Source organism: Cherax quadricarinatus, chromosome 2 (assembly GCF_038502225.1).
Source record: "Cherax quadricarinatus isolate ZL_2023a chromosome 2, ASM3850222v1, whole genome shotgun sequence".
Lineage (NCBI taxonomy): Eukaryota > Metazoa > Arthropoda > Malacostraca > Decapoda > Parastacidae > Cherax > Cherax quadricarinatus.
Window position 1 is genome coordinate 22,350,383 of NC_091293.1, and position 14,063 is coordinate 22,364,445.

General features: G+C 40.4%; 1 protein-coding gene across 2 annotated transcripts in view; it reads right to left on the reverse strand.

Annotated features, from left to right (window-relative positions):
* Nucleotides 1-3,720: 3,720 nt before the first annotated feature.
* LOC128693601 (zinc finger protein on ecdysone puffs) overlaps nucleotides 3,721-14,063 on the reverse strand; it is a gene marked incomplete at its 3' end in the record, with an annotated part of 206,026 nt that continues 195,683 nt past the window's right edge. For both annotated transcript variants that reach the window (XM_053783400.2, XM_053783399.2), the window contains 1 exon segment: nucleotides 3,721-3,822. In XM_053783400.2, the coding sequence (XP_053639375.2) occupies nucleotides 3,721-3,822 (102 nt within the window).

Here is a 14,063-nt window from a genome sequence, read left to right on the forward strand (position 1 = left end):
CTTAAATTCCATGGTGTTTCTCACTTTCTTTACCACAGGAACTTTGGAGCCATGGTGACTTATTTCACAGTTGCACTGCAAGAATAAAAAACTACAATAGGAAATAAGCAAAATGTCTGGATGTGTGAGCAGAAGCTTCCTCAGCCACCGAGAGAGACAGCCAAACTGACGCGCAAGCAGCCCCAGCCGACAGATGGACGCGTCCCAAACCGGCCGATCACCAAATTAACGACCGATAACTGGGCGCCGAAAAACCGGCTGATCACCGAGTTGGCCAATAATAGAACCTGCCGATAACCGGGGATCCACTGTATTATGCATAATATATATATAATGTATTTTTTTTTAACAAGTCGGCAGTCTCCCACCAAGGCAGGGTGACCCAAAAAAAGAAAGAAGATCCCCAAAAAGAAAATACTTTCATCATCATTCAACACTTCCACTTCACTCACACATAATCACTGTTTTTGCAGAGGTGCTCAGAACACAACAGTTTAGAAGCATATACCTATGAAGATACACAACATACCCCTCCAAACTGCCAATATACCGAACCCCTCCTTTAGAGTGCAGGCATTGTACTTCCCATTTCCAGGACTCAAGACCGGCTATATAAAAATAACCGGTTTCCCTGAATCCCTTCACTAAATATTACCCTGCTCACACTCCAACAGATCGTCAGGTCCCAAATACCATTTGTCTCCATTCACTCCTATCTAACATGCTCACGCATGCTTGCTGGAAGTCCAAGCCCTTCGCCCACAAAACCTCCTTTACCCCCTTCGTCCAACCTTTTCGAGGACAACCCCTACCCCGCCTTCCTTCCCCTACAGATTTATACGCTCTCCATGTCATTCTACTTTGATCCATTCTCTCTAAATGACCAAACCACCTCAACAACCCCTCTTCAGCCCTCTGACTAATACTTTTATTAACTCCACACCTTCTCCTAATTTCCACACTCCGAATTTTCTGCATAATATTTACACCATACATTGCCCTTACACAGGACATCTCCACTGCCTCCAACCGCCTTCTCGCTGCTGCATTCACAACCCAAGCTTCACACCCATATAAGAGTGTTGGTACTACTATACTTTCATACAGTCCCTTCTTTGCCTCCATAAACAACATTTTTTGTCTCCACATATACCTCAATGCACCACTCACCTTTTTTCCCCTCATCAATTCTATGATTAACCTCATCCTTCATAAATCCATCTGCCGACACATCAACTCCCAAGTATCTGAAAACATTCACTTCTTCCATACTCCTCCTCAATTTGATATCCAATTTCTCTCTATCTAAATAATTTGATACCCTTATCACCTTACTCTTTTCTATGTTCACTTTCAACTTTCTACCTTTACACACACTCCCAAACTCATCCACTAACCTTCGCAAATTTTCTTTAGAATCTCCCATGAGCACAGTATCAGCAGCAAAAACCAACTGTGTCAATTCCCATTTTATATTTGATTCCCCATAATTTAATCCCACCCCTCTCTCAAACACCCTAGCATTTACTTCTTTTACAACCCCATCTATAAATATATTAAACAACCATGGTGACATTACACATCCCTGTCTAAGACCTACTTTTACTGGGAAGTAGTCTCCCTCTCTTCTACACACCCTAATCTGAGCCTCACTATCCTCATAAAAACTCTTTACAGCATTTAGTAACTTACCACCTATTCCATATACTTGCAACATCTGCCACATTGCTCCTCTATCCACTCTATCATATGCCTTTTCTAAATCCATAAATGCAATAAAAACTTCCCTACCTTTATCTAAATACTGTTCACATATATGCCTCAATGTAAACACTTGATCTACACATCCCCTACCCACTCTGAATCCTCCTTGCTCATCCACAATCCTACATTCTGTCTTACCTCTAATTCTTTCAATTATAACCCTCCCCTACACTTTTCCTGGTATACTCGGTAAACTTATTCCTCTATAATTTTTACAAACTCTTTTGTCCCCCTTCCCTTTATATAAAGGGACTATACATGCTCTCCACCAATCCCTAGGTACCTTCCCCTCTTTCATACATTTATTAAACAAAAATACCAACCACTCCAACACTATATCTTCCCCTGCTTTTAACATTTCTGTCATGATCCCATCAGTTACAGCTGCTTTACCCCCTTTCATTCTACGTAATGCTTCACGCATGACTGGAGAATGTTGAACAGCTTGGGCCCATGACTATGTGTTTTCTCTCGGTGTACTAACAGCACCCTCACTTTCAGTTGGGAGGATGTTGCATCATCTTCAAGTCTTTAGCTTTCATGAGGAGTGATTTGTGTGTGCAGATCTGGGACCAGTCAGAGCTTTCCAAGTGTAAATTATTATGTATCTTTCTCACCTGTACTCCAAGGAGTATAGGTCAAATGGTTTCAAACTTTCCCAGTAAACGAGGTGCTTTACTAAACTTATATGCGCAGTGAAGGTCCTCTGTATATTCTCCAGATCTGCAGTTTAACCAGACATGAAGAGTTCCTTAGTGTACAGCAGTATTCCAACCTAGACAGAAAAAATGACAGAGGATCATCACTGGCTTGGCATCCCTTGTTTTGAAGGTTCTCATTACCCATCTTATTTTCCTCGCAGTTGTGATAATGACACTTGTCATCCTTGAAGGTGAGATTCTCTGACATTATCACTCTTAACCCTTTCACATTTGTTTTTTGCTCTTGTGTGGTTACAATTTAATCTTATACTCCATTCTAGCTTTTAATTCCTCAAGTTTTCTGTAAAAGAGTAGCTGGAATTTGTCATCACTGAATGATTTGTAAGATTTGATTTATATCCACTTGAAGATTTAAAGTGTCCTCAATGGATGAGACTTATGCAAATTCTTCTATCATCTATGAATGAAGACATGGTGCTATGGTTTACATCTCCATCTACATTAGAGACGAAGAGGAGAAAAAGGATGGGGGCAAGTGCTGTACCTTGTGGAACAGCTTTTCACTGCAGCAGCCTCTGACTGGAACTATTTACTATTACTCTGTGTTCTCCTTGATAGATAAGAATTCATTTGTACACTTCTCCAGTTATTCCTTTAGTACACATTTTGTGTGTTATTACATCATGACTGCACCAGTCAAAGGCTTTTGCAAAGCCTGTGTATACTATGTCTGCATTTGGTTTGTCCCCCGGTGCATACAAGGCCATGTCATAGTGGTTCAGTAGTTGAGAAAAGCAGGAGCGAACTGCTCTGTACCCATGCTGCCCTGGATAACAAGAAATATCCTTCCCATAATTATTTCATAAATGTAGATACCTACACCATGGGAAAAGTGGGAAAAATTTTCAGCAGTCAGTCATGTTTTAAGGAAAAAAAAAATGGCTATCACTGCCAGGAACCCTTAAAAAGAAGGATGCCCTTTTACAAACCATGCTGAAGGAAGCAGATTCAGCACAGTACAGCCAGACAATGGTAGTAGTCAAGATTAAATGAAAAGTCAGCACTGGGACCTAAGGCTTCTGGGGAAAACAGCAGCCTCAAGACATGGGTAAAAGCAGCATAATGTTATAATGACTTGAATAATGTCCAAGTCCTTATTGGGTTCAGAAGCAATATGTCAGCTGGTTGCACTTTCAATGGGTCCTATCACAGAATTAGGTATTTATAGTGTTAATAACAAAATTCATAAAAATAACTCACGAAAAATCAGTGTAATAACCCTTAAATCAGTTACCTTTGCTTCAGCCCTAAGGATTTCAAGAATAGCAGAACCTTGGGCGTGGTATGCTTGGGCAGTTGTCTTGTGGGCCTTTGATTCCAAATGCTTTTGATAACACTGTAAAGAAAAATATACTTTCTGAAGCAATTCTATTAACCTAGTTTTAGTTTGACCTAAATGGTCTACATAACTAGAAGCTTTTCACATGTGCTTAAATGTCACCCGTGTTTATAAAACTCTCTACCATGAGGAAATAAAGTATTTTATTTAATTTATATAAAAAATATCTCTCATTTAATCAAAGTAGAAAGCAGCTAGTGAACTACTGTATTTGGGTGTGGAATTCTTAAAAAAATTAATTTGGTATTATTTCAACAGACCTTAAAATTTTAAAGCAGTTAAAATGTGTGGTGAATATCACAGACAAGGACATTATCTAGAAGGCAGAAGTCAACTTCTACAAAAAACATTATTGAATGTTTAAAATATAAATTTGGTGCAAATACAACATTTGTATTAATTTTAAATACAATTATTAATGAACTATGAAAACATAATATATGCTTGTAACAATCCACAAGTTCTTAGGAGATATGCAGTGAGGTCTGTGAAAATGACAGTTCATCAGTACACTGTCATTTTCAAGACACCAGTGAATTTTCAAGACACCTATAAACTAATATTATTTCAATCTTTATTAATCAATTATATCAACAAAAATCAAAACTGGCATAAGCAGTAATAGTTAGGTTAAATTATCAGTTGGAAACCTTATCCTTAAACCATAAGCTTCCACAACAACTCCATGCCACCTCTGACAAACTTCTTACCATAAAAGGAACTATGAAGTGAAAGTGAATGAATTTAAGAAAAGAACGGTTAGAGGGGTAGGAACTACACTTTAACCACTTTTTGGGTCAGTGCCATAGTTCTATGGCCTTGAAGCCACTGTCAGTGCCATAGTTCTATGCCATGAGCTCAGCTCACTCAGGTAAGCTGTGAGCAGTAAATTTGCACCTACATAGGAGAGAATGGGTTTATGTGGCAAGTGTGCACCATATAAAAAAAAAAAGTCCTGCAGCCAGCAGGGCATGAGAAAAAAAATTGACCGTGTTTTTGGTTTAACCCTTTGACTGTCGCAACCCCAAATCCTGAGGTATCTCCTGGTGTCACAAAATATTTGAAAAAAGAAAAAAAAAAATTATATATATAATCGGTGATACACATGTAACAACATGTACCGTATATGCCACCTTTACATCAACAATGTATCTCTTAAATCTTCTGTGCCATATTATGTAATAAAATATTCCTATTGGTAAAAAAAAATAGTTTAAAAGATGGGGTGGTAGGGGAAGTGGAATATTCAAATGGCTTCAGGAAGAAATCCAAATATTCTTCCTTGAAGCCTTTTTATCCACTTCTCCGAGGCTATGGGTCCCACAATTTACACCAGAGGTGGAGTTTTGAATCAAGTGTGAGAGTAATGGTGGTTGGGGATTTCAATGCTAAAGTGGGTAAAAATGTTATGGAGGGAGTAGAAGAAGAAGAAAAACTTTACAAAACTGGGATGCTTAAATGTGCGTGGATGTAGTGCGGATGACAAGAAACAGATGATTGCTGATGTTATGAATGAAAAGAAGTTGGATGTCCTGGCCCTAAGCGAAACAAAGCTGAAGGGGGTAGGAGAGTTTCAGTGGGGGGAAATAAATGGGATTAAATCTGGAGTATCTGAGAGAGTTAGAGCAAAGGAAGGGGTAGCAGTAATGTTAAATGATCAGTTATGGAAGGAGAAAAGAGAATATGAATGTGTAAATTCAAGAATTATGTGGATTAAAGTAAAGGTTGGATGCGAGAAGTGGGTCATAATAAGCGTGTATGCACCTGGAGAAAAGAGGAATGCAGAGGAGAGAGAGAGATTTTGGGAGATGTTAAGTGAATGTATAGGAGCCTTTGAACCAAGTGAGAGAGTAATTGTGGTAGGGGACCTGAATGCTAAAGTAGGAGAAACTTTTAGAGAGGGTGTGGTAGGTAAGTTTGGGGTGCCAGGTGTAAATGATAATGGGAGCCCTTTGATTGAACTTTGTATAGAAAGGGGTTTAGTTATAGGTAATACATATTTTAAGAAAAAGAGGATAAATAAGTATACAAGATATGATGTAGGGCGAAATGACAGTAGTTTGTTGGATTATGTATTGGTAGATAAAAGACTGTTGAGTAGACTTCAGGATGTACATGTTTATAGAGGGGCCACAGACACATCAGATCACTTTCTAGTTGTAGCTACACTGAGAGTAAAAGGTAGATGGGATACAAGGAGAATAGAAGCATCAGGGAAGAGAGAGGTGAAGGTTTATAAACTAAAAGAGGAGGCAGTTAGGGTAAGATATAAACAGCTATTGGAGGATAGATGGGCTAATGAGAGCATAGGCAATGGGGTCGAAGAGGTATGGGGTAGGTTTAAAAATGTAGTGTTAGAGTGTTCAGCAGAAGTTTGTGGTTACAGGAAAGTGGGTGCGGGAGGGAAGAGGAGCGATTGGTGGAATGATGATGTAAAGAGTAGTAAGGGAGAAAAAGTTAGCATATGAGAAGTTTTTACAAAGTAGAAGTGATGCAAGGAGGGAAGAGTATATGGAGAAAAAGAGAGAGGTTAAGAGAGTGGTGAAGCAATGTAAAAAGAGAGCAAATGAGAGAGTGGGTGAGATGTTATCAACAAATTTTGTTGAAAATAAGAAAAAGTTTTGGAGTGAGATTAACAAGTTAAGAAAGCCTAGAGAACAAATGGATTTGTCAGTTAAAAATAGGAGAGGAGAGTTATTAAATGGAGAGTTAGAGGTATTGGGAAGATGGAGGGAATATTTTGAGGAATTGTTAAATGTTGATGAAGATAGGGAAGCTGTGATTTCGTGTATAGGACAAGGAGGAATAACATCTTGTAGGAGTGAGGAAGAGCCAGTTGTGAGTGTGGGGGAAGTTCGTGAGGCAGTAGGTAAAATGAAAGGGGGTAAGGCAGCCGGGATTGATGGGATAAAGATAGAAATGTTAAAAGCAGGTGGGGATATAGTTTTGGAGTGGTTGGTGCAATTATTTAATAAATGTATGGAAGAGGGTAAGGTGGTAAATTAGACACATGTGCAACTCTTGGGTATCTTTATTGAGGAAACGTTTCGCCACACAGTGGCTTCATCAGTCCATACAAAGGAGAATCTTGAAGAACAGGAGGAGAATGAGGTAATCAGTCCCTCAACCTTGAGTCGATGTGGTAAGTCCATCAATCTTGAATAGAATACGGCATACGTGCTGAGAAGGAGCTTATAAACCGTTGGCCGGAGAGGTGCAGAAGTCATAGGTCGTGTATCATTTGTTCAAGGTTGAAGTAGGTCGTGCCCAAGAAATAGGCAAGCGAAGAATTCCTATTTCTTGGGCACGACCTACTTCAACATTGAACAAATGTTACACGACCTATGACTTCTGCACCTCTCCGGCCAACGGTTTATAAGCTCCTTCTCAGCACGTATGCCGTATTCTATTCAAGATTGATGGACTGACCACATCGACTCAAGGTTGAGGGAATGATTACCTCATTCTCCTCCTGTTCTTCAAGATTCTCCTTTGTATGGACTGATGAAGCCACTGTGTGGCGAAACGTTTCCTCAATAAAGATACCCAAGAGTTGCACATGTGTCTAATTTATCAACATGTCGGTTCTCTGAACCATTCATCTACAAGAGGGTAAGGTACCTAGGGATTGGCAGAGAGCATGCATAGTTCCTTTGTATAAAGGCAAAGGGGATAAAAGAGAGTGCAAAAATTATAGGGGGATAAGTCTGCTGAGTATACCTGGTAAAGTGTATGGTAGAGTTATTATTGAAAGAATTAAGAGTAAGACAGAGAATAGGATAGCAGATGAACAAGGAGGCTTTAGGAAAGGTAGGGGGCGTGTGGACCAGGTGTTTACAGTGAAACATATAAGTGAACAGTATTTAGATAAGGCTAAAGAGGTCTTTGTGGCATTTATGGATTTGGAAAAGGCGTATGACAGGGTGGATAGGGGGGCAATGTGGCAGATGTTGCAAGTGTATGGTGTAGGAGGTAGGTTACTGAAAGCAGTGAAGAGTTTTTACGAGGATAGTGAGGCTCAAGTTAGAGTATGTAGGAAAGAGGGAAATTATTTCCCAGTAAAAGTAGGCCTTAGACAAGGATGTGTGATGTCACCGTGGTTTTATTTTTATTTTATTATCACACTGGCCGATTCCCACCAAGGCAGGGTGGCCCGAAAAAGAAAAACTTTCACCATCATTCACTCCATCACTGTCTTGCCAGAAGGGTGCTTTACACTACAGTTTTTAAACTGCAACATTAACACCCCTCCTTCAGAGTGCAGGCACTGTACTTCCCATCTCCAGGACTCAAGTCCGGCCTGCCGGTTTCCCTGAATCCCTTCATAAATGTTACTTTGCTCACACTCCAACAGCACGTCAAGTATTAAAAACCATTTGTCTCCATTCACTCCTATCAAACACGCTCACGCATGCCTGCTGGAAGTCCAAGCCCCTCGCACACAAAACCTCCTTTACCCCCTCCCTCCAACCCTTCCTAGGCCGACCCCTACCCCGCCTTCCTTCCACTACAGACTGATACACTCTTGAAGTTATTCTGTTTCGCTCCATTCTCTCAACATGTCCGAACCACCTCAACAACCCTTCCTCAGCCCTCTGGACAACAGTTTTGGTAATCCCGCACCTCCTCCTAACTTCCAAACTACGAATTCTCTGCATTATATTCACACCACACATTGCCCTCAGACATGACATCTCCACTGCCTCCAGCCTTCTCCTCACTGCAACATTCATCACCCATGCTTCACACCCATATAAGAGCGTTGGTAAAACTATACTCTCATACATTCCCCTCTTTGCCTCCAAGGACAAAGTTCTCTGTCTCCACAGACTCCTAAGTGCACCACTCACTCTTTTTCCCTCATCAATTCTATGATTCACCTCATCTTTCATAGACCCATCCGCTGACACGTCCACTCCCAAATATCTGAATACGTTCACCTCCTCCATACTCTCTCCCTCCAATCTGATATTCAATCTTTCATCACCTAATCTTTTTGTTATCCTCATAACCTTACTCTTTCCTGTATTCACCTTTAATTTTCTTCTTTTGCACACCCTACCAAATTCATCCACCAATCTCTGCAACTTCTCTTCAGAATCTCCCAAGAGCACAGTGTCATCAGCAAAGAGCAGCTGTGACAACTCCCACTTTGTGTGTGATTCTTTATCTTTTAACTCCACGCCTCTTGCCAAGACCCTCGCATTTACTTCTCTTACAACCCCATCTATAAATATATTAAACAACCACGGTGACATCACACATCCTTGTCTAAGGCCTACTTTTACTGGGAAAAAATTTCCCTCTTTCCTACATACTCTAACTTGAGCCTCACTATCCTCGTAAAAACTCTTCACTGCTTTCAGTAACCTACCTCCTACACCATACACTTGCAACATCTGCCACATTGCCCCCCTATCCACCCTGTCATACGCCTTTTCCAAATCCATAAATGCCACAAAGACCTCTTTAGCCTTATCTAAATACTGTTCACTTATATGTTTCACTGTAAACACCTGGTCCACACACCCCCTACCTTTCCTAAAGCCTCCTTGTTCATCTGCTATCCTATTCTCCGTCTTACTCTTAATTCTTTCAATTATAACTCTACCATACACTTTACCAGGTACACTCAACAGACTTATCCCCCTATAATTTTTGCACTCTCTTTTATCCCCTTTGCCTTTATACAAAGGAACTATGCATGCTCTCTGCCAATCCCTAGGTACCTTACCCTCTTCCATACATTTATTAAATAATTGCACCAACCACTCCAAAACTATATCCCCACCTGCTTTTAACATTTCTATCTTTATCCCATCAATCCCGGCTGCCTTACCCCCTTTCATTTTACCTACTGCCTCACGAACTTCCCCCACACTCACAACTGGCTCTTCCTCACTCCTACAAGATGTTATTCCTCCTTGCCCTATACACCAAATCACAGCTTCCCTATCTTCATCAACATTTAACAATTCCTCAAAATATTCCCTCCATCTTCCCAATACCTCTAACTCTCCATTTAATAACTCTCCTCTCCTATTTTTAACTGACAAATCCATTTGTTCTCTAGGCTTCCTTAACTTGTTAATCTCACTCCAAAACTTTTTCTTATTTTCAACAAAATTTGCTGATAACAGCTCACCCACTCTCTTATTTGCTCTCTTTTTACATTGCTTCACCACTCTCTTAACCTCTTTCTTTTTCTCCATATGCTCTTCCCTCCTTGCATCACTTCTACTTTGTAAAAACTTCTCATATGCTAACTTTTTCTCCCTTACTACTCTCTTTACATCATCATTCCACCAATCGCTCCTCTTCCCTCCTGCACCCACTTTCCTGTAACCACAAACTTCTGCTGAACACTCTAACACTACATTTTTAAACCTACCCCATTCCTCTTCGACCCCATTGCCTATGCTCTCATTAGCCCATCTATCCTCCAATAGCTGTTTATATCTTACCCTAACTGCCTCCTCTTTTAGTTTATAAACCTTCACCTCTCTCTTCCCTGATGCTTCTATTCTCCTTGTATCCCATCTACCTTTTACTCTCAGTGTAGCTACAACTAGAAAGTGATCTGATATATCTGTGGCCCCTCGATAAACATGTACATCCTGAAGTCTACTCAACAGTCTTTTATCTACCAATACATAATCCAACAAACTACTGTCATTTCGCCCTACATCATATCGTGTATACTTATTTATCCTCTTTTTCTTAAAATATGTATTACCTATAACTAAACCCCTTTCTATACAAAGTTCAATTAAAGGGCTCCCATTATCATTTACACCTGGCACCCCAAACTTACCTACCACACCCTCTCTAAAAGTTTCTCCTACTTTAGCATTCAGGTCCCCTACCACAATTACTCTCTCACTTGGTTCAAAGGCTCCTATACATTCACTTAACATCTCCCAAAATCTCTCTCTCTCCTCTGCATTCCTCTCTTCTCCAGGTGCATACACGCTTATTATGACGGGGTTGTAAGAGAAGTAAATGCGAGGGTCTTGACAAGAGGCGTGGAGTTAAAAGATAAAGAATCACACACAAAGTGGGAGTTGTCACAGCTGCTCTTTGCTGATGACACTATGCTCTTGGGAGATTCTGAAGAGAAGTTGCAGAGATTGGTGGATGAATTTGGTAGGGTGTGCAAAAGAAGAAAATTAAAGGTGAATACAGGAAAGAGTAAGGTTATGAGGATAACAAAAAGATTAGGTGAAAGATTGAATATCAGATTGGAGGGAGAGTGTATGGAGGAGGTGAATGTATTCAGGTATTTGGGAGTGGACATGTCAGCGGATGGGTCTATGAAAGATGAGGTGAATCATAGAATTGATGAGGGAAAAAGAGTGAGTGGTGCACTTAGGAGTCTGTGGAGACAAAGAACTTTGTCCTTGGAGGCAAAGAGGGGAATGTATGAGAGTATAGTTTTACCAACGCTCTTATATGGGTGTGAAGCATGGGTGATGAATGTTGCAGCGAGGAGAAGGCTAGAGGCAGTGGAGATGTCATGTCTGAGGGCAATAAGTGGTGTGAATATAATGCAGAGAATTCGTAGTTTGGAAGTTAGGAGGAGGTGCGGGATTACCAAAACTGTTGTCCAGAGGGCTGAGGAAGGGTTGTTGAGGTGGTTCGGACATGTAGAGAGAATGGAGCGAAACAGAATGACTTCAAGAGTGTATCAGTCTGTTGTGGAAGGAAGGCGGGGTAGGGGTCGGCCTAGGAAAGGTTGGAGAGAGGGGGTAAAGGAGGTTTTGTGTGCGAGGGGCTTGGATTTCCAGCAGGTATGCGTGAGCGTGTTTGATAGGAGTGAATGGAGACAAATGGTTTTTAATACTTGACGTGCTGTTGGAGTGTGAGCAAAGTAACATTTATGAAGGGGTTCAGGGAAACTGGCAGGCCGGACTTGAGTCCTGGAGATGGGAAGTACAGTGCATGCACTCTGAAGGAGGGGTGTTAATGTTGCAGCTTAAAAACTGTAGTGTAAAGCACCCTTCTGGCAAGACAGTGATGGAGTGAATGATGGTGAAAGTTTTTCTTTTTCGGGCCACCCTGCCTTGGTGGGAATCGGCCAGTGTGATAATAAAAAATAAAAAATAATAATAGGTAAATTTGGGGTGCCAGGGGTAAATGTAAATGGGGAGCCTTTAATTGAGCTATGTGTAGAAAGAAATTTGGTAATAAGTAATACATATTTTATGAAAAAGAGGATAAATAAATATACAAGGTATGATGTAGCACGTAATGAAAGTAGTTTGTTAGATTATGTATTGGTGGATAAAAGGTTGATGGGTAGGCTCCAGGATGTACATGTTTATAGAGGGGCAACTGATATGTCAGATCATTATTTAGTTGTAGCTACAGTTAGAGTAAGAGGTAGATGGGAAAAGAGGAAGGTGGCAACAACAAGTAAGAGGGAGGTGAAAGTGTATAAACTAAGGGAGGAGGAAGTTCGGGCGAGATATAAGCGACTATTGGCAGAAAGGTGGGCTAGTGCAAAGATGAGTAGTAGGGGGGTTGAAGAGGGTTGGAATAGTTTTAAAAATGCAGTATTAGAATGTGGGGCAGAAGTTTGTGGTTATAGGAGGGTGGGGGCAGGAGGAAAGAGGAGTGATTGGTGGAATGATGAAGTAAAGGGTGTGATAAAAGAGAAAAGGGTAGCTTACGAGAGGTTTTTACAAAGCAGAAGTGTTATAAGAAGAGCAGAGTATGTGGAGAGTAAAAGAAAGGTGAATATAGTGGTGAGAGAGTGCAAAAGGAGAGCAGATGAAAGAGTGGGAGAGGCACTGTCAAGAAATTTTAATGAAAATAAGAAAAAATTTTGGAGTGAGTTTAACAAGTTAAGAAAGCCTAGGGAAAGTATGGATTTGTCCGTTAAAAACAGAGTAGGGGAGTTAGTAGATGGGGAGAGGGAGGTATTAGGTAGATGGCGAGAATATTTTGAGGAACTTTTAAATGTTGAGGAAGAAAGGGAGGCGGTAATTTCATGCACTGGCCAGGGAGGTATACCATCTTTTAGGAGTGAAGAAGAGCAGAATGTAAGTGTGGTGGAGGTACGTGAGGCATTACGTAGAATGAAAGGGGGTAAAGCAGCTGGAACTGATGGGATCATGACAGAAATGTTAAAAGCAGGGGGGGATATAGTGTTGGAGTGGTTGGTACTTTTGTTTAATAAATGTATGAAAGAGGGGAAGGTACCTAGGGATTGGCGGAGAGCATGTATAGTCCCTTTATATAAAGGGAAAGGGGACAAAAGAGATTGTAAAAATTATAGAGGAATAAGTTTACTGAGTATACCAGGAAAAGTATACGGTAGAGTTATAACTGAAAGAATTAGAGGTAAGACAGAATGTAGAATTGCGGATGAGCAAGGAGGCTTCAGAGTGGGTAGAGGATGTGTAGATCAAGTGTTTACATTGAAGCATATATGTGAACAGTATTTAGATAAAGGTAGGGAAGTTTTTATTGCATTTATGGATTTAGAAAAGGCATATGATAGAGTGGATAGAGGAGCAATGTGGCAGATGTTGCAAGTTTATGGAATAGGTGGTAAGTTACTAAATGCTGTAAAGAGCTTTTATGAGGATAGTGAGGCTCAGGTTAGGGTGTGTAGAAGAGAGGGAGAATACTTCCCGGTAAAAGTAGGTCTTAGACAGGGATGTGTAATGTCACCATGGTTGTTTAATATATTTATAGATGGGGTTGTAAAAGAAGTAAATGCTAGGGTGTTCGGGAGAGGGGTGGGATTAAATTATGTGGAATCAAATTCAAAATGGGAATTGACACAGTTACTTTTTGCTGATGATACTGTGCTTATGAGAGATTCTAAAGAAAAATTGCAAAGGTTAGTGGATGAGTTTGAGAATGTGTGTAAAGGTAGAAAGTTGAAAGTGAACATAGAAAAGAGTAAGGTGATGAGGGTATCAAATGATTTAGATAAAGAAAAATTGGATATCAAATTGGGGAGGAGGAGTATGGAAGAAGTGAATGTTTTCAGATACTCGGGAGTTGAAGTGTCGGCGGATGGATTTATGAAGGATGAGGTTAATCATAGAATTGATGAGGGAAAAAAGGTGAGTGGTGTGTTGAGGTATATGTGGAGTCAAAAAACGTTATCTATGGAGGGAAAGAAGGGAATGTATGAAAGTATAGTAGTACCAACACTCTTATATGGATGTGAAGCTTGGGTGGTAAATGCAGCAGCGAAGAGACGGTTGGAGGCAGTGGAGATG